Below are 25,364 nucleotides of genomic sequence, written 5' to 3'. Positions count from 1 at the left end.
TTCATCATCTAATAGATGAGAGACACATAAAATTAAGATTTAAATTGAGACTCAAATATTAAGATACCTTATGTTATTATGATCTCAATAAACAAATAAGGATATTTCATGCTTATATTAAAATTTTTCATTTGTAAAATGCTTATTTATTTATCATTTTATTGTCATATAGTGATTTGTATTAAGAGTCACATATTCATCAGATAAATGCGATTAAACTCCGAACTTTGTAGGTGTACATAGGACCACTGTAAGTATAATTGGACAAGTTATATTTGAATGTCTTGTTCAAATTTCACAAACATTAGGGATCTATATGAATATATTGTGGAGAATGAGTCATTGACGTAGACCGAGCAGGTAAACTGTTTATTCTGTCTCTTTTCAATTCATTTGTTTATGTTGAAAGGAGAAAAGAAAACATTTGCGATGCTTTATTAATTAATTTTTTTTAATATTGCATTTTAATTCAAATTCAATTATTTTGATCAAATAATGCAAAGTCTCCAGGCTCCAACGGAGATGTTAACAAAACTTGTTTATTCATATATATATATATATTCTTCCACCTCTCATGGAGAATTATAAAACTTAATTTTTATCACAATTATTCGGTTCTTCGTCAAAGCAAATCTTATTTGAATAGATAATTGGTGATCAAGGGATGGAGGATTGAATAAATATAAGACATAATTGTTTTAACATTTTTCTCACGAGATACAGAAAACATAACTATATATCACAAGAATGATTATTTTCATAAATTAAGAATTTAGCATGACGATTAATTAATTATTTCAATTTTGGTACAACTTACAAATTCACAAAAATCCATTTAATCTAATAGTTTTCATTTCCTAATCACTTGAAATCTTAAACTTTATCAAAAGCTGATAAAAAGGACAAAATTGAAACACCTAATTACTGCTGTAGATACGTATGAAAAATCATACACATCTTTGGTATAATTTTCAAAATTTAATCGAATCTTATCAGGCATTTGTACGTCCACATAATGAATAGACATGTGTATATATACATTGCATAAGGACTGGCATTATTAGGCTTCATCCAAGAAATTTAATGACAATAACGAAATGATGAGGAGGTTCGTGATTTGCTTCCTTAGGGTTTGGGTTTAAGTTTTTACCGGGAACTTTTCTTAAAGAGCACTAACATGATTTGCTTCCATATTTTGTGTTATAGGGAGAATTAATACATGCCAGCCAACGCATCGGATCTCTCTTTTAAATGAGAGGATAGATTTCACTTAAACCTGTGCGTATATGATTTGAAGCAAACAATGATATTGAATTGTAATATATAGTATAACCATTTAATTAAGATCTAGTTTCGGTAGATAGATCCTATGTTAATGACTTAAGAGTTAGTAATTAAAACAAAAATCTTCTTCAAAAGCATTATCGCTTTTATCTATCAAACCTTTATAGCATTAAAAAGAAAATGGTTTGATTTAATTTTAAAAAAAAAATTATCGACGTCAATAATATATCACTTCAAAAAGAATAGAAGCGAATTACAGCTACATCTTATAGTGCATGAAAAGAGGTCCTCAAAGTCATCATTACTCATTGCTGAGGTCACCTCTGTTTATTGTGCAAAACTTTGAAAAAGTTAATGCCTTGACCCGTAAGTCGTCCATAGTGAAAAGATTGATTGAATGAATGCCTAATAGCGAAAACTCTTTCTTTATTATTATTATTACTTTTTTCTTCTTTTGAAGACTTGTAAGACTACATTTAAGACCGATGTGTTGTGAAATGACATAAAATTAGATTTATTTTAAATTTTGAATGAAAAATTAAAATTACTAAACTTTTAACCATTATGCCATCAAAATAAAACTAATCTTGTTAATCCCCACGATTTAGTAACGTATTTACATTTAATATAGACATCCTTATTTTTTTATACAAATATATTGTTAAACCGTACAATTTAGTAGTGTATCTACACTAATTATATTAAATCACATGATTTAACAATGTGTTTGTACTAAAAAAAATAAAGGTCATACACTTAAGAATATTATATATATACACACACATAACAAAAAAAATATAATTTTTAATGTATTAAAATCTATATTTTTTATATTTTAGTGATTTCTTTGCTTTAACAAAACGAGGACATCCTCACTACAGAAATGTTAATCAAAAGGAAATAAGTATATTTAGGTGCAATGTATATATACAACTCAACTCGGAATAAAGGGGTGAGCATTTTTTTACTTTTTGGATGATGGCATTGGTATAACTAATTTTTGATGTATTAAAATCTATATTTTTTTATATTTTAGTGATATCTTTACTTTAACAAAACGATGATATCCTCACTAAAGAAGTGTTAATCAAAAGAAAATAAACATATTTAAGTGTAATGTGTATATACAACTCAACTGTGAATAAAGGAGTGAGCCTTTTTTTAACTTTTTGGTTGGTGGCATTGGTATGTATATATCTAATTTTTGTGCTGTGAGCCCTCAGAGTTTGGAAATATGAACATCAGCAATAGGGGTCAATAGCATAGGTGCGAATAAATGCCATACATTCGCGAAAAGTGAAAAGATGTTGTTGGGTTCATGACTGTGAAATGTCCCATCAACGCAAACACTACATTGCATCTGTCATTTATTTCATTTTGTGTGCTCGTCCCACCCCCCACACTACAGTCCAGTCAATTTTTGTATAAAAAATTGATGCACGATGCGATGTGTCATAATCTTTTTTATTTGGAAACTGCATTTACTATTTACCCTCATGAAATGGTAAAAAGAGAAGTCCCTCTTGGGAATTTAGGATCGTTTCACCGAAGTAAATTAGGAAAATCTTATGACTGCAAAACTCCAAAATTGGCCGAAACAACCAAGTGATTGAGAATTTACCCCTTGGCCGGTTCCTCTTGTTTTATTCAAACATATAGAATTTTTATGCTGTTATAAATCAGTATGGTGATAAAGAAGTTGAAGGAATAATAATTCATTCAGGTCATTGTAGATACTTTTTGTAATTTCGTTTTGCCTCAAAATAAATGTACGTACTTCAATGTGTGTCTAAAATTATTGCACACATAAATATATCTTTATTCACTGTTCAAGAGATTCTGATAAAATAACGTGATCAGTGCATGACTTATACATGTGATATAGATAGATTGCGTGATGAGTTACGAATTCAAACATCTTGATCCCATTACAAAATTAAAACGGATGCATGAAAATTCACAGTCTCTACTTTCTTTAAATTTTTCATTGTTACTAAGGAAGTTATAAGTAACACAAGACATCACTTATAATGTTATCATTGAAATTATAATAAATTATGATAATTATTATATGCCATAATGGCATAGATCCCACTTTATAAAATTCTAAATCTATGTAACATTAAACCAGTAGATTTCCAAACCAAATGCTAGCAGATTTTATTTTTATTTCCAAATTAAAGAAAGTAAAGAATCAGCATGGTCCTCATCTAATCCGAATTTACTTAGTTTTAGAAAATTCTTAACAGTCGCAAATATAGGACCAAGATTTTATCCAAATTTAAGCTTTTATATGACTTTCAAAAAAATGAATGCTTTTATATTAGGAAAAATACAGTAGGATCTCAATAAATTAATACGTGATAAATTGATAATCTTACAAAATAGTAGCTTAATAATTTGATATATCTATTCAATTTAAACAAAAAAATTTATATTTTCTTATAGGACCTATTTACTATATAAATTAATAATTAACTGATTTAAAATTAAATTCATTTGATATGTCACATGACTTTTGTTTTACATGTACGTTCTCTATTTTGTTTGCTGCTTATAAAAATTGATTTGAAATTAGATCCTATTCCTAATTTTTTTTTGTTTTTTTTTTTTTTTTTTTTTTTTGCAATGAGAACTTTCAGGTTGCATCATCATTTTATAACAAGTGCGAGACAAACTTCATATGCCATCTTTAATATAAAAAAATCTACAATAATCTAATTACTACTATTATTTGAATAAAACATAATAAATACTAAATCAAGGTAACTAGACACTTTAAACATGATCATATCTCCTTAAAAAAAAAAGCTTTTAGAGATTAATTATTAATTTATCAATATTTTAATATTCGTTAAATTAATTATTTTTTCATGGTCCCAATGCTATTAATTTATCAAGATTTTACTAATAAGTTTTTTAATCTAAAATTAGCAAAGAAAAGTGATATTTGACTCTTTAATTATCATAAGCCCTAATGTTTCATAAGCAATTTAATTTTATCCCATTAGCTTCATTTACTTTCACAATTTACCCTTATTTTTTAATTTTTGAACATTTTTTATTCTAATTCTTCTAATGTCATCTTCAAACCCAAATTTTCAATAATTAATTTGATATTTTTAAATTTATTTATGTTCACTGAATCCCGTCATAACTCCCAGTTAAGCATGCTTGGATGATAACAGTATAAAGATGAGTGCTCTATTTGAAAGTCTTTGAATTGCACCCCTCAAAAAAAAAAAAAAAAACCTTATGTTATATAGGTTTGGAAACTTGAATAAGGGGCACTAAAAAAGGAAGTGATGCATGAGGGTAATTCTATAAATAAATAGAGTTAATTAAGAAATAGGGATGATGAGATAACTTGAGTAGGTCAAATTTCACAATTTATTAGATACTGTCCAAATAAGTAATGATATAGTTGTAAAGTTGGGATAAAAAATTTAGAGTAATGCTACACATCTCAAATTTTTTATCCCAAAAAGTTATCCCAAATGATGTGTCATTTATCAATTGGTTTGTGAGATAATACAATTAATTCACTTGGATCTTGTAAAGAATTATCAACCACTCAATTAATGACACATCATTTGGGATAACTTTTTGGGATAAAATATTTAGGATGTATAGCACTACTGAAAAATTTATATCTTAAATAATATGTTATTTGACTAATCATTTATTCATTTCTATTATGAGTATATGATATTATCTCATTAATGATAATATAAAAAGTAAACTATTGCCTACCACGAATTAATTGGTTGCTCGTCATTTTGTAACATTTGACATGTCATTAATTTATTGAAATTTAGCTTATTAATCATAATATAAAAAATTAACCATTACATAACACTCATTTACACTACATAAATTCAATTTTATAATTCAAGCCCGCCTTTTTTTTTTTTTTTGATGTGGACATTCGCCCTAGAGGCCAACTAAAAATATATAATTATCAAACTATTCAGTTAAGGTAATAATCGATCACTAATAAGCCCATAGTTACTAATGTATAAAATTACTAATATATCCTATTTACTTAAGTTAAAAGCTCCGATATTAAAAGTTAAAACTGCACTCCAAAAATGACAAAAAAGAGGAAAAAATTAAAAATTAAAAAGACAAAGCGTGACGTGGAGTTCATAGAACCCGGTGCCCGCAAGCAACGGCCACGATTCTCTCTCACTCGCTCCTCCTCCTTCCCGTCGTCATCTTCTTTAATTATCATCATCTTCTCTTCTCACCTTCCAATTCCACAATTCTCACTCCACTCTCTCTCTCTTCTCTCTCTCCAGCCCAAAAAAAAAATATATTTTTATATTATTACTATAGAGAAGAGCTCAGGATGCTGCTAGGAAAGCGGCCACGGCCTCCGATTAAGAGAACAACCAGCATGACAGGTATCACCGTTGATATCACCAACGTGGAATCAGATGGACCGTCTGATCATCACCATCGTCAACAACAACAACAACATCAGTCAGCTCCTGCTGCTGCAGCAGCACCTCATCATCAAATGATGAATTTTGGCTATGACGATAACAACAACTTTATGTATGATCATCAACCTTTTTTTGCGGCCATGGTGTCGCCTAGAAATAATTATCAGCAGCAGCAGAGAAGTACCATTGGTAGAAGCTCTAATGAGCTTATTGAAACAGCTCATTTTTTGAGAACTTGTGGGCTCTGCAACCGCCGGTTGGCTCCTGGCAAAGATATTTACATGTACAGGTATGTTTCTTCCATCAGTCTTCCAAGAAAAGAATATAGATTTTTTCCATCAACACGATTCTTTTTTTCTTGACGCTTTGGGGATCTTGAAGATATTTTCTTGTTTGCTTTCTGAAAGATTTTACTTTGATAAATTTGAAGATCTTTAGTTCATCAGTGTTTATATTATAGATGCTGGAACGTTACAGCTTATCGAATTTGTTTTGTTAATATATGTCAAGGTTTCTGTAGAACAGTTTTTCAGCTAGTGAATTGTATTTGAACTTTTAAAATATGTAACCTGTAATTTGAGAAATTGTAACGAAAAAGTTTGGAGAACTGGAACTTCACAACACGTAAAATTTCACCTTTTATTTTTTATTTTTTTCAGCTTCAAAATCTATATAAAAACTATGGATGTTTATTTGTGATTCAGTTCTTAGCTTGATGATTCTGAAATCTGCAGCCCTTTTTTGTTTATTATAATATATCTTATTTTTAGCGAGACTTATTAATGAGGCTGGTAGCATATTTTAATGGGGTTTTATTTATTTATTGCGCAGGGGGGACACGGCCTTTTGTAGTTTCGAGTGCAGAGAGCAGCAGATGAAGCAAGATGAGAGAAAAGAGAAATTTGCAGCTTCATCATCATCAAAGAACAAAGAAGAAAGCGATAAAAATAATGCAGCAGCAAGTTCTAAGAAAAGTGAGACTCTGGCTGCTGCTTGATTAAAGAGATAAAATTTAGATGATGATGGTGATTAGAGTGCCCTAAAACTTTGACCATTTTGCTCCATTATTGGAGTCGCAGCCTCTTTAAGTATTTTGCATGATGCAGATGATTTGCCTGGTGGTAATTTAATTATAAGAACTAGGTCTAAAATTATTGTGCAAGAAGGAAAAAGAAAAATGTAATGGATTGTGGGTGCACTTAGATGGGATTCAGATATTTACTACTCTTTGTTCCAACTTCGAAACCTTTATTTACTTTTCTAGCTTCGGCTTATGTATGAGTAATGCAATGGTAAAAGTCTTCTAAGTTCAATTATATAGGCTTTCCCTGTAACTATTCTGAAATTGAGGTTAAGTTTGAGATAATGACAATACGGATGAGTAATTAGCTTTTAATAAATAAAAATAAAGGAATAAATTTTAATAATATATATACAATAATTTACAAGTGGCATATTTTCGTTATTACTTTTAAAATTACCCTAAATTTACTCCGGAAAATTAATGACTACATTACCGGGCATGCACCCACTTTCCGACGAAAAACCTCATATTTCTAAGTTTTAGTTGTTGAGTACCTTAAAGATTTTATTCCCGACTCTCAACTTGTGATATAATTAAAACATCAATATAAAATTGGAGGTCAAATGTGTTAATAATAATAATAATAATAATAATAATAAGAGGTTTTTGAACTATAGTGATATACATTAATTTCAATAGGGAGAAATTGACAATTATATATATATATATATATATATTATCAAATAGTCACTGATCACTTTTACTTGGGTGCCAATGCTTATACTTTATAGTAATTGTGAATAAAAAAAAAATCACATCAGTTAAATTTCAAATGTTACCCTAAATTGACACCAGTGATTTATAATATTTCGAGAAATTGTTATAAACTATCAACTTAGATATTTTTAGTTTATGCCATATAATAATCATGAAGATCAAAGAGTAATGATCTAATGGATGGTGTTGTTCATATTGTATATTGTAAATGACATTGCCATGTTTTAGTGTATGGTTAATTCACAACTTCAATACTATTCACACAGAATAATAAAATTGAAGTACATGTCTAGCTAGTCACTGGATCATTTATGTATATATTTAGATTTATTTACCTATTCACAAAATATCGAGATGTATGATTTTGAACACATCTTACACTTGACAAAGATGGCTGATTTTGAAAGTTGCTTATCTTTTTCTTGAAAAAAAAAATCAGAACTTTAATTAATTATAACAAATATAAAGAATGATGAGACGAAATAAAATTATTAATAGAAATATTGATAAAAAAAATAGAAATATGGGAGAAAAACGTCTGATCATTATAAATTTGTATGCTTGTGTTAGTAAGAAACGAAAAAAGGGATGTGTTTCCCCATCATACATCGAAGTCTTGTAGTCTTATACATTCCTCGTGCTGTTATTTTTTGTATTCTTTGTACAATTTGACAAAATGTTTATGGCCTCATGCACAGCTAATTAAGGACTTGGTTGTTGGTATTTTTCGCGAGTGACAAGACAATAATTGTATAAAAGCTAGCCCATGCTATGCGATGTGTGAGATTTGAGAGGAAAAAAATTTGTTAATAAATAAATTGAGAATGAGAAGTGTCAGCAAAAGTAATAGAAGATTCCTTTTTTATTTTTCTTTCTACTTTATTTCAGGTTTCTTTTTATTTATAAAATATGGACAATTTATTAATTTTGAATGTTATGAATTTTATGAAAATATAGTTTACCTTTTAAATTCCCTATAGGATTGACTTTTTGGTTGGATTTTTGCCGTGGAAGCCTAGAAGGGGTCCATAACAAGTACGTTTAAAAGGGTTCGGCCTTTACTTAAGTATTTTTGCTAATTTTGTATCTAAACTACTTATTTGGGGCAAAATTATGTTGTAACAGTGGTATGGTATCACAGTTGCAACCAGTCATTTGATTTATAATTGTACAGTTGCATTAGTAAGATCCAATGGCTGAAAGCAAAAGTGGTACCATACTACTGTTGCAACATAGCTGGACCCATTTATTTGATGTTTTAGTGATGAAAATGTATTTTCTGTCCTATTTTTTTTGTATTTTATTCAAAACTTATGGGGTAAATTGAAAATTTTATTGGAGGCAAATACAAAATATGATTGAAATTTAAAAATAATTTAAGGCAAAATTAGATTTAACTTGCGTAGCTACCTGGTCCCTATGTGGTACCTCCACTGGAGAATGTGTGCATTGCATGTATCTATTCAGCCTTTGGTTATTAGATGGTTCTCATGTGAGTATTAATTGATTAAAAGCTAAAAATTTTGGAATCAGCTCATATCAAAGTTATGAAAAGATAATTAAAATTCGTATAAAATATTTAAAAGTGCCAAAACGATTGACATTTCAAAGAAATAAAATATTTAAAGAATAATATAAAGAGATCGCAAACCGGTAGAAATTATCCACTTTAGAGTCTTGGACTTTGTTAAAAAAAAAATGCACTTATAACTTTTTTTTTTTTTGATACATTGGAGCCTAGTAAAAACTAGGCTAAAATAGAATGGGGAATAGAGGTCCTGTATATATCATTACATAACCAATAACTAAGTCCTTAGGGGGGCTTTCAAAAACATGAAGACCAAGGGGTAAGGAACCAACAAATTTCGCCATGGAATCTGCAGCAAAATTGGCTTCCCGATATATATGATTTATGGTAATGAGTCATTGTCTGTTCATCAGTTCCTTGATGGCAGTTATAAGAGAAAAATGTGCATTAAACATCAAGCTAGTAGAAGAAATAAGTTGGAAGACACATTGGCTATCCACCTCTGCAATTAAATAACGAATGCCACGGTCCCAAGCAATATTAAGCCCTTGAAAGAGACCCCAAAGTTTTGCAGTAGTCACCGATCCAAATCCAATGTTCATGCCAAAGCCAAACTGCCACTTTCCAGAGAGCAATCCCTCACCAAGCCCCCAGCGCTGGCTAGACCACTCTTTAAACGTGATCCATTAGTGTAATGTTATTATGCTATTAAACATAAAAAAAAACATTAGCTTAATTAATAAAGTCCAAAATTCTAAATCAGATCAGTACTCTTGAAATTGATTTCTTAATGGCTTATTAAAAATAAAAAGAATTAGCTTAATTAATTTCTTCTTAATTACGTATTTTAAAAATTGGTATTTAGGTATGGCCACCATGAAAATCACTATAAAGACTTCATTATTTTTATTATTATTATTGAAAAAAGAAGTCTGATATATTATTTACTTATCTTTATTTGACATAAATAACTAACTTCCAAGACTACAAAATTAATTAAATAGAGGGAAAAGACACCAACACTCCTTAGTTTACGGGAATGGTTAGAGAGATTGAGACTCCATTATTTTAAAATATGGCTGCTCATACCTCTTTTTAAGGTATATAGATCTAATTTTGTGCTTATAAATGATCATAAAAACTATTTTTAGGAAAAATTCTAAAGTATGTCGAAAGTACCATATTAGTATATAATAAGCAAATAATGTTATACCATGTATTCATTTATTTTGAAAGAGAGTTGATGTTTCCAAAAAGAAGTATGTATGATTATTTGTGAAAATATAAGGGTCTCTATAGTCATTTTACCAAATGACATGTGTGCTGGTGTCCTTTTTCTGATAATATATACTTATTAATGATTATAATAATTTTCCTATTCATTGGCCGTGGAAACTCTTGTGTCCTTTGGAAATCATATAAAAATATAATGGTCCTTGCAAATGAAAGCTTTTGGACAAAATAAAAAACGAGCCAAAAAAATTTTGGTCCCTCACATTTGGCACTTGTTTCTTTTTTGTACACGCAAATTATTGTGAAAGGTCTTGTGGTGTGAAAATAAAAACTGAAATGAGGAAAAGAAGAAAAGCCAACAACTCATAGTCATTGTCACCTTCATGTCTCACCATCATAATTATTATTTCTCTTTTTCATGGGAGACGAATGATATTACATGATAACTAGTTTAATTTGAACAGTAATTATTAAAAAATTAATAATTTAAAATATAATTTTCAAGTTAATCCACGTGTCGGCTCTTTATTGATATGTGATGTCTCATTATTAACATTATTATTTTTTTCTTTAGGATTCCATTTTTAATAAGAGATGAATGATATTACATGATAACTAGTTTGGAACATTTATTCAAAAATTGACGATTTTAATTTTTTTTTTTGGTTAAACCATGTGTCAGATTCCTTATTGATACGTGCATAATGACCCTACATTTTTTTTCCCATTTTATATTTAGTTTCAAAATAGAAAAGAGTCTAAGAATATGTAACATCCTCAAGTAGACATTATCGTGTTTAATTAAATTTGAAAGAGATATTTATTTAGAGTTTTTTGTTGATTGATATGATAGAGTTGGTATATTGTTTTTGTGCATGCTCAACATGCATGAAGTTCTTTTTTTCCCCTACTCTCTTTTTCTTTTTCAATTAGGGACCACAATCGGGTGCTGTCAATACCAGTATTAATGTATCAGATTCCGTCAAAACTCTGCAATTAAGCGTACTTTGACGAGAATAGTTAAGATCGATGACCTATTAGGAAGTTCTAGTGTTGCATGCTTAAAAAAGTTATTTAAAAAAAAAAAAATTCAAGGACCACAATCACTTGGTTTTGATATAGCAATAGTTTCTATAGTTGGTTATATATATAATACTAGATTATTTAATGTTACGTATTTATTACCCAAAGTGATTGTGGATATAATGTTTGATTGATACTATTTTCTTTTAATACTGATATTATAATAAGAAGGCTATAGATATTTACAATTCAAAATTAACTGAAATTAATTAACATAAATTAATCCTTTCATAAAACAGTCTAATTTATGTATCTATATTAGAATATATTTATCACTACTAATATTTAAGAGATGTTTATGCTCTACCATAGCTCATGGCAGGGGTGGATTCACCTTAGGACAATACCCATTGGAAATTTTTTTTTTAATAATTAATTTAGTTTTCTTAAAATTCTCAATAATTTTTTCTAAAGCCTCCACTAATTTATAGTCAAGCCTACAATGCATAGTTATACTTAAATTCGCACACTCTAACTTTTTAAATTCAAATAAAAAAAGATGGGCTTTGCAAACTAAAATCAAACCCATAAATATTAATATTAATTTAATTTTTAGTCGGCCCACAAACTCATTAATAATTTTTTTATTAATCTTATTTTTCTAATTCCACTACTAATCCAACGCCCATAAAAAATTCCTAAACATCTACTTATTTTGGTTGTTTATATAGAAAAATTTTTATTTAATAACATTGATAATGAAATTATAATACAATGTATCAATGTATGAAAACTCGTATTTTCAACATATGCTGAAATACTATAAATCTTTTAAATTTATATTTTTATTACTTTTTAAAAATTTTTTATGTTATTGTTGAATAACCCCAGTGAATCATTATGCTGTCTCTGCCCCTGGCTCAGGTACAAATTCGTTTCCAATGGCCTTGAAGCCCGTTGGCCTAATTGATTGGTACGTGGAATTACTTTGACATTGTAAATTTTATATTTCAAGGCTTGCCCATTGATAAATCCGTCCGGAAGTTGGGTGTCTGCGGCTCCTTCTCATAAACCCTAGGACCAGGTGCTGAAATCAAATAATCATCCTCATTAATTTAAATAACATTTGAGAAAATAAACAATATAAAAACAGACAAGAAAAAAAGAACAAAATAGATTCATTTCAAAATCATGTTTTTAAGCCCAATAGACTCTTTCAAATTACTCGACATCTTCCATCCATTTGTCTCCTAATCAAATTGACTAAGCAAATAAAATAAGCAATGATTTAATATTTAAGATTTCCCTTTCAATTCCTCATTTTTAGGTCATATCAGATTCCATCATGGATAAAATATTAGATCATTTAATTTTCTGCTCTCATTAAAAAATTTAACAAAATCTTGAACATAAATGCTGCAAAGATTTGCTTCTAGTTCTTTATTAGAGTCAATGATTCCCTCAGTTGTGATCAATAATGCAGGCTTTTTCACATAAAAAGAGAAAAAAATGTAAATTTTTGTATTATAAAAAAATATTTCGATGCTTTTTAATAGTATATAATAAGATAAAAAATTTTGGGACTGTAAATAACTATACCCTAAACCATAACAAATCTAATTAATTAGTGATTAAATATTCATTAAGCTTCGGTAAATGGGAGCTGTTTGTTTCTTTCGGTTACTTTGGAAAACTTCTAGGAATAGTGATTAACTAATTAATTAATTTATTACTAGTGGCCTAATTGTTGGGGTATTGGGTGTCATCTCATCTCCACGTTTCCTGCCAAGGATTAGGCAAAACTTGGCCACTAATAAATACATTAGTAATTAAGTTCTTACACTTTAATTAAAATTCAATCACTTTTAGACTCCCAAGTTACTATCTTCCAAATTTTCCGCATCAATATATACTCTTGTTTATAATTTTTGCTTTGTTTCTTTTGGTTGATTTTCTTGTTTGGTACTTGCATCATCAAAGTTAATTTAGTTTATATATGTCCACTTGAACAAGTTGAGTTACATTTATATATAATTTCAGAATATCCAAAAAAAAATCATATCTATTTCTTAATAAGTTAATGTACATGTCATCTGCCAAATATTGGTTGCAACAAATTCGAGGAAGTACATGACTTGTAATCCACCTTATCATCATTGTGATTAAATCCATAAGCTTAATGTAATTAATTATAATTTACCAATCCAATACCCTCGTAATAAAGGATTCGTTAGTCCTAAAAATATAAAATTTAATAGAGGAAAACAAAAACAAACAATCATGAGAGCGAATCGACTACTTGTTCACTTGGGCTTTAACAATTAGCAACTAGTTGGTCCTTGTGTTACTATCCCCTCTGTCATTTTAGTTCAAGTAGATTTCAATAATATGCTATGCTAAAGCCCTTTGAAACACCAACTATCATCAAACTTTTTAACCATGGATGAGGAATTGTGCCCTCATCTCAGGGTATTTGAGCTTTAATTCATCCAAAAACATGCTGCTTTGTAACTCCATAAAGACACCTTTGGTATTTGAACGACAAAGAGATTATGAAGAGAGCAAGAAACATTAATACATGAGCCATTGGACTTGGACCTCCATTCTATGAAAAAAAATCGAAGAGTGGAGCTATAAGCAACCCTCTAATAATCTCATAAAACCCCTATTCTAAATGCACCCATTAATGAAAGTACTAAAATTACTCTCTCACTAATTACACTTGTTTTAATTCCTCAAATTACTCCATCCTCTTCTTTCTCATTGAACTCTAAAATAATTCTTAAAAAAGTCTCATGGCCAGCAGTAACATTAAGCTACATATAGCATTCAATAAACAAATTTTCCATAACCAGTCAACAAACTTTAAAGAATAAGTAGGGATGGCAAGATAACCCGCACTCGGCCCGGACCCAGATAAACCCAGATTATTCAGTCCGGGTTGAACCCGCACCGGATGTATATTTTATGCGGATCCAGATTTATTTTCTTAAACCCAGATTTATCTGGGTCCGATTCCGGGTTCATCTGAATCTGGATTTCCGGAACCCGGACCCAAATTATTTTGTTTTAAATATTATTTAATATATTTTTTAAATTGGTATTTATAAATATAAAAGTAGAAAAATGAGAAACAAAACAAACCCTACATGTTTTCCAATTCGCAACTGCCATTTCCTTATGTTCATTCCCCAAAATTCAGTAAATAAATTCAAAATCATCATCGCCCCGATTCATCATCATCCACCAATCATCAACAACACAACATCGCCGCCCGGTTCATCATCATCCATCAATCATCAGCATCACAACATCACCACTGTGGCCGCACTGCTCTACAAGTTTTAGTTTCTTCCTTATGTGTTAAAATTAGATTTATACTGAGATTTGGGTTCATGGAATCATGTGGCTTTCTTTTGGGTTCATGGAATCGTGTGGCTTTTTTTTGGGTTCATGGAATCGTGTGGCTTTCTTTTTGATTTATTTAATTTCTCATCTTCCTCATCCCCCACTATCTTCGCAAGATTCCATAACTTTGTTCTATTTGATTCTGCAACTGCCAAAGAGTTGAAAGTCGCATGCTTGATTTTTTTTTTTAAATTTCAGGCCTTCAATACATATATCCGGGTTAAAAACCCGCAATCCGGAAAATCCAGATTTTTCTCGGCTCAACCCGGATCGGACCCGCAGCTAAAAAATTCGGGTTTATATCTGGATCCGATATTCAAAATTATCATATGGATCCGAAACCGAAAAGGCTAAACCTGGACCCGGACCCAGATTTTGCCATCCCTAAGAATAAGTCACCATTACTAATAACCCTATACTCTTCCTTAATGAAAGTATTAAGTACCCCTTTGATTCCTAGTTCTGTGTGTAAGGGAAAAATATATTTATGCCTCCTTTGCTTAGGTTCATTGTTTTATGGCTCAAATTATTTTTTTTTTGAAAAATAATTCATTTCTTAATAATATAGGGGTGTAAAGAGTTCTTATAGTTTTTTTTTTTTTTATTGAAATAGAATTTTTGTAATTTCAATCAAGGTTAAATGTGTAAATACATCGTAGTGCAGTTGTATAAAAACTTTTGAGGGGTGCCAATAGTGTCTCTAAAAAATCATTGGTTCTTTTGGACCATGCCTTTGAAGCCCAAAGAAATTTTATTTTATAAACTAAATTTTTTTTATTGAGTAGACCTATAGGCACCCCTTAAAAGTCCTCATAGAGCCCTTTTAGTCAACATACCCCAGTAAATCATCCATAACAAAATTCTTACTAAATCCACTTAGGTTGATTCTAAAAGTACCCTGGGCTTACAGCCCAACACCCCCCCCCCCCGCCCCAACCCAAAAATATCTTGCACAACTTGAGCTCCAAATCTAATAGCTTCATCTTTCAAATAATCAATATCTCTACTAAAACTTATAACAGCTATTGCCGTAATATTTTCATTAGAATTTCTTATAACACCACCCAACATTGGTTATTGATATTTTAATGTTTGATCTTAAATAAAAATAACAAAAGAATAAATTTTTTTATCAAGATTTAAAGAAATACGCTGTGGCTTGATAAAGGAGGAATGTCAACCAAATATTATCAAAATAAATAGTAAATTATTAAGTTGAATATTGGTTTCACAGAATCACAGTTTAGGAGAAAACTAATTTGAAAAAAATTATTTTTCTTTTGTCTATTATTGTAAATTTAGACAGGGATAAACTTGTAATTATAAGAGAAGGGTTTAATAAGGATTTTTCAGGGTACCAGTACTACCACTCTTTTGAATTATTACCAAATTTTGTCTGAATTGGGCCTGTAACAGCTTAACTTTTTTTTTTAAATTTAAATTATATACTCGTGTTTTAGATTTTCATCCCAAAAACTTTACCTTATTATCTTCTCCAAATTTTAAACTCTAATTTATATACCATTACTCCTTAGTTTTTTTTTTTAATTCTTTTATTGGTATTGGAAACCCATTTGTACACTTCCGGTGTCTGTCTAACAAGTAGATTAGTACCGATAGAAGTCGGAAAAATGAAAAATAATAATGCCCCCTTATGCCAATAATGAATGTCGTATGAATAAAAAATGAAATATCTCTGCTTTATAATAGAGGGATTCCAAGTTACAGAAGCCACATAATCGAACACATTCCACTAACTAGCACCAACAACCCTCAAGCAAACATAAAATTAATTAAAAGGAATATTTCTGTTATGAATTTTATTAATTCCATCTATTTGACTTTATAGTGATAAGAAGGAAGGGGCCTCAACTATAATCATTCCTCTGGTAACAGGATTTTGAGTTCTCTGCATAACCAGTTTCTGCTAATCAAGAAAAACAACATCAGAAATTAGACATTGCTGTGACGATGCGCTGGCTTTCCATCGAACATTAACAAATAAAAAGATGAAGAATTTTGCTAACCTACTAGATATTTAGTGTATGAGATACACCATTTGAATCCTCTCCCGTGCGCTCTCCTGCTGGCTTTACTCTTCTGGAAAATTAGAACTATGTACTTAATTGCCAAAGAATCATCATTCGATGACCTTACATTTTAAACTACGGAAAGAATATTGGTCGCCTCAATGAAAAAGGGGTAGCATCCTATGCAATTCAACGAGTTTACTAACTAAGTTTTTCCACAGCATGTTACCTTGTGCACACTTGATATATCTACATCTGATATCAATTACTCAGGAAAACCAAGCCACGCTTGTTGTGATCCGACATTCGATGAAACCGGGATCATGGCGAAAATTTCTGCGTATGGCAGGAATAAAGTAAATAGAAAAGCAGTTGGACTGAATTATGATAATTCTCATTCAAGTTGTTGGACTAAATAGAAGACAAATATATAATACAACTTTTGCAACAAGAATAACAAAAAGTATCGGAAAAGAAGGATGACTCAAAAAAGGAGTTCTATTATAAAAGAAGATTAAAGTCCTATTCTAAACGAAGACTCAACAACTTTAAGTAATTGAAACTGCAAATGACACGTATGTTCTTTATGCCCCCTCAAGATAGGCCACGGGTAAAGAGGCCAATCTTGTCTCTTAGCAGTAGGAACTGAGAACGTGGCAAAGGTTTGGTGAGGAGATCAGCAAGTTGGTCGGCAGAAGAAACATGAGCCACACGAAGTAAACCAGATTGAACCTGTTCACGGATAAAATGGTAATCCACTACTACATGTTTCATTCGAGAATGAAACACAGGATTGGAGCTTAACTGAGTAGCACCAATGTTATCACAATAGACAACTGGAGAAGATTGCAAAGTCACACCAAGTTCAGCAAGCAGTGAACATACCCACCGAAGTTCAGCAGCAGTAGCAGCAACTGAACGATATTCCGCTTCTGTAGAAGAACGAGCAACAGTTTGTTGCTTTTTAGAACTCCAAGAAATAAGATTCCGCCCAAGATAGACAAGGTATGCACTAGTGGAAGAGTAATCATCTTTATTGCCGGCCCAGTCAGCATCTGAGAACGCATGAAGAGCATCAGAGAACCCATGAAGAGATAAAGGAGACTCACGATGGAGAAGAAGACCTTTATCCAATGTGCCACATACCGAGCTCGAATTCTTTTAACAAGTACCCAATGCTCATCAGTAGGCTGATGCATAAATTGAGCCATCTTATTGACAGCAAAAGAGATATCAGGACGAGTGAGAGAGAGATATTGCAAGCTCCCAACTACAGCACGAAATTGAGAAGGATCTGAAAGAGGAGTGCCTGAGGTGATGGTGAGTGAGGAAGAATTTGTTGGTAATGGGGTAAGGACGGGTGTAGCATCTACTATATGAGTTCTTTTTAGCAAGTCTTGGATATATCTTCTTTGAGAGAGCAATATGCCTCGCCGATGTGGAACAACCTCAACGCCAAGAAAATAAGAAAGAGAGCCAAGATCTTTCAGGGAGAAGCGTTGAGCCAGGCAGCCAACAAATTGAGAAACAAGGTCATCACTATTACCAGTAACAATGATATCATCAACGTACACCAGTAAAAACAAAACATGTCTGCCAGTGTTGAGAACAAAAAGAGAAGTATCAGAGTGAGAATTCATGAAACCCGAATGCACAAGAAATTGGCGTAGTTCATAATACCAAGCCCGTGTAGCCTGTTTGAGACCATAGATAGCCTTATGAAGTTTACAGACATATGTTGGACGATCAGAATCAACAAATCCTGGTGGTTGAGCCATGTATACATGTTCTGAGAGTCGACTTTGAAGAAAGGCGTTGTTGATGTCGAGTTGGCGAAGAGACCAACCATTGCTTACTGCAATGCTAAGTACAAGTCTCACTGTGGTAGGTTTAACAACCGGGCTAAAAGTCTCATGGTAATCCACACCGGGTCGTTGATGAAATCCTTTGGCCACAAGGCGAGCTTTAAACCGGTCAAGAGAGCCATCAGAGTGTCTTTTAATGCGAAAGATCCATTTACAACCAACAAGATTAGTGATACCATCAAGAGGAACTAGCTCCCATGTCCCATTACGAACAAGAGCATCATATTCTTCAGACATAGCTCGACGCCAGTTATGATCTTTGAGGGCATGAGTCATGGAAGTAGGTTCAAGATTAGGTGGGGATGATAAGTGGGTGTGAAGGTTGAGTTTTTGAATTGGTTTACGAATATTATTCTTGGCCCGAGTAGTCATGGGATGTTGGGTGGTATTTTGTGTTTCGGTGGGTTGATGGGTAGGATTTGGTGATTGTTGGATGGGTGGTGAGTGTTGCTCTGTTTCTATTTGATGTGTTGGTATCTCAAAGGAAAGTGAAATGTCTTCAACAGCAGGCAGTTCTTGTGGGCGCTCTTCAGGTGGAGTAGTAGAAGGCGGCTGAATTGGAGAAGGTAATGAGACAAGGAGCATTGGGGGAAGCCAAGTATCTATGGTGGTGGAGGTAGGGCGAGGTAGATGATCATGAAGAGAGGTGTATGGGAAAACTGACTCTACAAACTTAACATGACGAGAAACAAATATTTTGGAAGTAGATGGTTCAAAACACAAGTAGGCACTTTGAGAGAATGAGTATCCAATAAAAACACAGGGTTTGGACCTTTGATCAAGTTTATGAGATGTATATGGACGAAGCCAAGGATAACATAAACATCCGAAAATCTTTAGTTTAGCATAATTTGGCATTTTATGGAAAATTAATTCATAGGGAGATGATAGATTGAGCGTTGTGGTTGGCATCCTATTAATTAAATAAACAGCAGTAGCAAAGGCATGGGACCAAAAAGTAACTGGAAGGGAAGCATGAGAGAGTAAAGCGAGACCGGTTTCAACAATATGGCGATGTCGTCTTTCTGAATAGCCATTATGTTCAGGTGTATGAGGTGGAGTGGTTAAGTGAGATATGCCATTTAGAGAGAGGTAATCTTTGAGGCCCACATATTCTCCCCCATTATCTGAATACAGGGTGATTATTTTGAGTTGAAAATAATTTTCCACAATGACTTTGTAACGCTTAAAAATTTCATGAACTTCAGATTTTCGCTTGAGTGGGTAAAACCATATGTATTTGGTAAAGTGATCAACGAAAATGACATAGTATTTGAAACCATCTTGTGATAAAATAGGTGAAGTCCATACATCAGAGAAAACAATTTCAAGAGGTCGCGTAGATGTAAGAGATGAAGTAGAAAAAGACAACTTATGACTTTTATTGCAAAGACATGCATTACATGAGAATTCTTTTGACATAGGAGAAGAAAAATCTAAGTGATAACTAGAAAGAATGTGTTTCAAAATAGGAGAAGCAGGATGACCTAATCGATGATGCCAATTTGAAGAAGTGGTTTTGACATTGGAGAATGCGAGAATTGGAGAAGACATAGAGTTATTAGTCGGCCATTCATACACTCCATCCTTAGTGCTGCCCTTCAGAAGGATTGCCCCTGTGCGAAGGTCCTTCACATGAAAAAAACATGGATAAAATTCAATTGATGCATTATTAGTAGAACAAAACTGAGATATAGAAATTAAATTCTTTTTCATGGTTGGTACACAAAGGACATCATTCAGAGTAAAGGTAGTAGTGGAAGTTGGAAGAGAGATAGAACCAGTGTGGGTGATGGAAAGACCAGTGCCATCGCCAATCATAACATCGTCAGAGCCAGTATAAGGTGCATGAAGGGATAAGTTGCTCAAGTCTGTTGTGATATGGTGTGACGCTCCACTGTCAAGTAACCAAGTTGGATGGTTCAAGGCATTGTTAGCAGCATAATGCGCCTGTGGCTGCCAGGGTATTGCCGAAGTGTTTGGTAGTGAAGATCCTGTGTTGGATTGCTGAATTGGTACAAGCTGAAATGATGGACATCGCCTGGCTGAGTGCCCTTGGATGCTACAGATCTGACAAAAGCCTAGATATGGACGAGATGGAGGACGGTTGTTGTGTGGTGGAGTACCTGAGTGGGTAGGCACGAGTGGTCGGCCAGGATTGGTAGACGACGGGCGCCAGCCTGTGTTACCAGTAGGATGTTGAGATTGCGGTCGCCAGTTGGGGTTGAACTTTTGTGGGCGCCAAGTGGTATTTGTTCGATTGGTTGGATTGGCAGTGATAGGAAAATGGACATCAGTCTTTTTGTTTGCTTGAAGGGATGCTTCAAAAGACAGAAGTTTCTCATGAAGCTCATCGAAGGTAATAGATGTGTCACGTGCTTGAACAGCACGAATAAGTTATTTGTAGTCATCTTCCAGTCCATCTAAAATCCTTTCTGTAAGATCTTCCTCATCCATTGGGGATCCCAGTGTGGCAAGTTCATCTGCACAGGCTTTAATAGAGTGAAGAAAATCTGTGATATTCATGGTACCTTTGGTGTGATTTTTGAGACGGTTCTTTACTTGCTTGATGCGGCCTCGAGAAGGTTTAGCATATGTGTTGGAAAGAATAGTCCATGCTGCACGAGATGTGGTGGCTCTGGCAATGAAGGAGATAATTGTAGGAGACAGAGAACCGATGAGGGCATTAAGGATTAGTTGATCTTGTCGAACCCAGACATTGTAGGCTGGATTTGGTACTGTAGAGTTGTTTGCAGTGAGTGTTTTTGGCGGACAAGGTTTTGAGCCATCAATGTATCCAAGGAGATCATAGCCGATGAAGAGAGTTTCAAATTGAAGCTTCCATGAGAGGTAGTTGGTGGAGGTGAGTTTGAGAGGAGCCTGTGCAGAAATATTGATCGTAATGAGATGAAAGTTGTTGGGGTTGAGAGCAATGGAGTGTACTGGAGTGGTTGGAATTTCGTCTGTAGTGGCCATAGTCACTGTTTGAGGAAGAAAGGGGAAAAAAAAAAAAAAAAACTAACGGGGAAGAGGAATGCGCTGCTCTGATACCATAAAGTAAATAGAAAAGCAGTTGGACTGAATTATGATAATTCTCATTCAAGTTGTTGGACTAAATAGAAGACAAATATATAATACAACTTTTGCAACAAGAATAACAAAAAGTATCGGAAAAGAAGGATGACTCAAAAAAGGAGTTCTATTATAAAAGAAGATTAAAGTCCTATTCTAAACGAAGACTCAACAACTTTAAGTAATTGAAACTGCAAATGACACGTATGTTCTTTAAGGAAAACCTGGAAAAGGATTAAACAAATATTAATTTTCTGAAACTAAAGAAAGAGCATTACTGAAAAATTCTATGAACTGAATTTAAGACAGATTAGTTGCAAAAGATTCGACCTTTGAGTACAGAGGATGTTGTATCTGGGAGTGATGGTAATTGCAGCTGCTTTGCTTGTGAAGAGTGTATTTTGAAACACTTTGTCTTTACAGTGGAAACTTCTGCTTATACCTGCAGAAATTTTGTAATGACAATATAAGTAGATCTTCAATTTCGGATCTTGAAGATGAAGTATTCTGATAAAGCATTCAGCAGCCGTGGCAATTGATTACTCGTTCAACATTCTGTGCAACTCACCCAACATGGTCGCGATCTGGATGAACAAAGGCAACATTCTTGCGACCGAAGGCACGTGAAGTTTAATTTGAATCCATCTTTTTTCCCCCTTTCTTGTGGGAGTGAACCTATTTTAATGAAGATCATCAATGAGTTTCGCTCAAATTTAACTTTATATGGGAAAGTAAATATTATTGAAAGAATGAAGGGCCATGTAACACTTACAAGAGGGACCTTGGTGAGGTAACTGAGAATTGTAGCAGCTGTGGAGAGAGTGGAATTTGCCCTGCAAAATTGAAATCTAGTTAAATTCAAAAACTGATCAAACTGGTTTATTTGGTGGATGATGAAGTATGAAGCTGACGTGGCAGGTCAGTTGTGTAACATTTGATAACAAAAAACATAGCTCTGATCAGAATTTAACAATCATTGCATTTTCTTGACCAGATAAAATATTTGATAACAAAAAGAAGCTGGAGAAGAAAGAAAGTACCTGCAGCCATTTGCAATTGCTTCTTCTAATGGTAATAGTTTAGAATCCTATGCAACTCATCCCTAGCATTGTGTTTTGGAATGAATGTCAGGAGCAGAATAATATTTGAGTAAACAGAGTTCTCATGTGTGTATATAAACTAACCAATGGTGGTGATGATCTCTCCCAGCTGAAGCTTGTAGAGAACAGATGGCTCTCCATTTTTCACAACTGCAAACACAGACAATATCTTAGAGACTAATCAATAAAATAAAGTGATGAAATAGTAACATGTGTAATTCAATAAGACATGAAGAGTAACATGTGTAATTCAATAAGAGAACAGGATACCTGTGTGTCACTGGTAATTGCTGCTGTTTTTGAATTCAAGGGCCTCCTTACATATCTATCATCAATCAGTATGTTAGGGATGTGAAACATCTTTGACCAATCCTCTCTTGTGTACCTTCTGAAACTTTCTTTTACAATAGGACACTTCTTAATCTCCAAGTTCTCCAGTGTGGTGCTCCGAAGGAGTTGGTCCGGCAGCGACTTCAATTTGCTACAATTCTCTATTTTCAAAGAATTTAATTGCGGCATGACTGTAATATTATCTTCTTCTCCAAAATCCCACTCTTCCCATTCATAAAGACCCCAAAATGCGAGTTCTTTTAATTTACGAAAGGCAACATTAACTGATGAAGTTGCAGATGTGCCATTATCACCTCCTATTCCCAAAAATTCATCACCCACTGTTTTCACACTATTCATATTCCATATAGAGAGTACTTCAAGAGATGGCAATTTCCCCAAAGGAGGCATAATCTCACACTTAATACAGAATGAGAGAAATAACACCTTCAGCTTGCATAATGACATTATCCAACTGGGGAACACAGTCTTGCCTTTATACTGAAATATCTTTAATACCTCTATATTTGGATTTGGTCGTAAGGCTTCACTAGTTGCTTCATGCTTTGCTGCTTCATTTTCATCTGTTGCTTCCTCTTCTTCCCTATCAAACCATAATTCCAAACATACCAAATTCTTCTTTTTGTCAAGCTCTGAATTTTTAGCCTCATCGACATGGGTCACATTCCCCAGACCTCGGATTCTAAAAGACCCTCGAAGGTGATTCAAGTGTCTCAGACCTCCAAGATTACACCCTTTACGACTCACAACAAGCTCCCTTAATGTCCTAAGACAAGTTAACCTCTCAATCCCTTTTGGCATGTAATCCAAATAAACGTTATGGGATATCATCAAATGCCTAAGATTGACCAACTTGCCAATTCCTTGAGGTAACCTTTTCAAGCTGCCACATGCCTCGATATCTAAGGTTTGCAGATTAACTAACTCACAACATGTCTCTGGCAATTCTTCTAAATCTACCTGAGACAATTTCAGGAATCTTAAATGCTTCAACTTTTCTATTTCTTTTGGAATTTCACGGATTGACTTTTCAACCCCGGCACTCTCACCAGTTATTTTTAATGTCCTCAAAAATGTCAATTGATCAAATAAGCCTGGTAGAACTGGTGAAAGGACTTTAAATGAGCCGTTAGCGACAAGAAAAAGGCTACGCAACTTTTTGGCATAGCGTATGGAAACAGGAAATGTAGAAAAGAGGTTAATCATCAACATTAAATGATAAAGTTTCTCCTTAGAGGTTCTTCTCAACATCAATGGTTCTTCATCACCATCAACTTCTACTGCAAGACACTCGTTTTTAGTGAGAAATTGCGCAAAATCATGTACTATATCATGCATTTTACATCTTATAACAAAACCTTCTTCATCTTTCTCAAATTCTTGGAAGAAAGATCTTGTGGCTAAGTAATCAAAATACTCCTGACCAATTATCTCCATTTCTTCATTTTCTTTTGGTCCAATATAACCTTGAGCCATCCATACTTTAATCAGCTCATCTTTCTCTATATTGTAGTCTTTTGGAAAGACAGCACAATAAGAGAAACATCGTTTTACCATGATCGGCAAATCATTATAACTTAATAGCAAAGGGGCTAAAAGACCTTTTTCAAACTCTTTCAACTTCCACATCTCACTATCTAATATACTTTGCCACTCTTCTCTAGTTTTCTTAAAGCGCAAGAGACTCCCGATAGTTTTGGCAGCAAGTGGCAAGCCTTTACACCTGCTAACAATTTTTCTACCAATTTCTTCTAATTGTTCACACTCTGAAGGATGTCTACCGAAAAAGGCAAATCGTTTAAATAACGACCAACATTCTTGTTTAGACAATTCCTTAATGGAGAAAACATCAGTTGACTCCATCATTTGAGCAACTGTTTTCTTGCGAGTGGTGACCAAAATTTTACTTCCACGAAGTCCATTCATCAGGCAATTGTTGAATGGTTCCCATTTACTGTAATCATCTGTCCACATATCATCCAAGACGAGAAGAAACTTTTTTCCCGCAATAGATGTTTGTATACGTTGCAGAAGTGATTGCAGTTCCCCTAAATTAGAGGCAGAACCTTCTAAAGCTTCAATGATAGCTCTTGCAACCCGAAACTCATCAAAAGGGTCTGATACACACACCCACATTCTTATCTCGAAACTATTCATCACATCATTATCATTGTAAGCAAATTGAGCAAGAGTTGTCTTGCCAATACCACCCATCCCTACA

At 33.0% G+C, this 25,364-nt stretch overlaps 3 protein-coding genes across 3 annotated transcripts in view; 1 reads left to right on the top strand and 2 right to left on the bottom strand.

Annotated features, from left to right (window-relative positions):
• Positions 1–5,539: 5,539 nt before the first annotated feature.
• Positions 5,540–6,969, top strand: LOC18036380. The gene is made up of 2 exons (XM_006428089.2): positions 5,540–6,021; positions 6,564–6,969. The coding sequence occupies exons 1-2, from the start codon at positions 5,636–5,638 to the stop codon at positions 6,727–6,729; spliced, it is 552 nt and encodes a 183-aa protein (XP_006428152.1). The 5' UTR covers positions 5,540–5,635; the 3' UTR covers positions 6,730–6,969.
• Positions 6,970–21,620: 14,651 nt separating this feature from the next.
• LOC112096836 lies at positions 21,621–22,934 on the bottom strand. Its single transcript, XM_024180876.1, has 6 exons — positions 22,877–22,934; positions 22,733–22,794; positions 22,465–22,525; positions 22,261–22,367; positions 22,023–22,134; positions 21,621–21,916 (listed from the first exon to the last, which is right to left on the bottom strand). The coding sequence occupies exons 2-6, from the start codon at positions 22,740–22,742 to the stop codon at positions 21,844–21,846; spliced, it is 363 nt and encodes a 120-aa protein (XP_024036644.1). The 5' UTR covers positions 22,743–22,794; positions 22,877–22,934; the 3' UTR covers positions 21,621–21,843.
• A 2-nt stretch (positions 22,935–22,936) lies between these two features.
• The window catches only part of LOC112097044 (putative disease resistance protein RGA3), a 3,122-nt gene continuing 694 nt past the window's right edge, over positions 22,937–25,364 (bottom strand). Inside the window, exons 2-3 of the mRNA XM_024181299.1 lie at positions 23,063–25,359; positions 22,937–22,942 (exon numbers count right to left, since the gene is read on the bottom strand). Coding sequence (XP_024037067.1) covers positions 22,937–22,942; positions 23,063–25,359 — 2,303 coding nt within the window. The remainder of the gene's footprint in view (positions 22,943–23,062; positions 25,360–25,364) is intronic.

The sequence above is a fragment of the Citrus clementina genome, unplaced genomic scaffold (assembly GCF_000493195.1).
Source record: "Citrus clementina cultivar Clemenules unplaced genomic scaffold, Citrus_clementina_v1.0 scaffold_7, whole genome shotgun sequence".
NCBI lineage: Eukaryota > Viridiplantae > Streptophyta > Magnoliopsida > Sapindales > Rutaceae > Citrus > Citrus x clementina.
The sequence above is the reverse complement of the archived record's forward strand: the minus strand, read 5'-3'. Positions and strand labels throughout refer to the sequence as shown.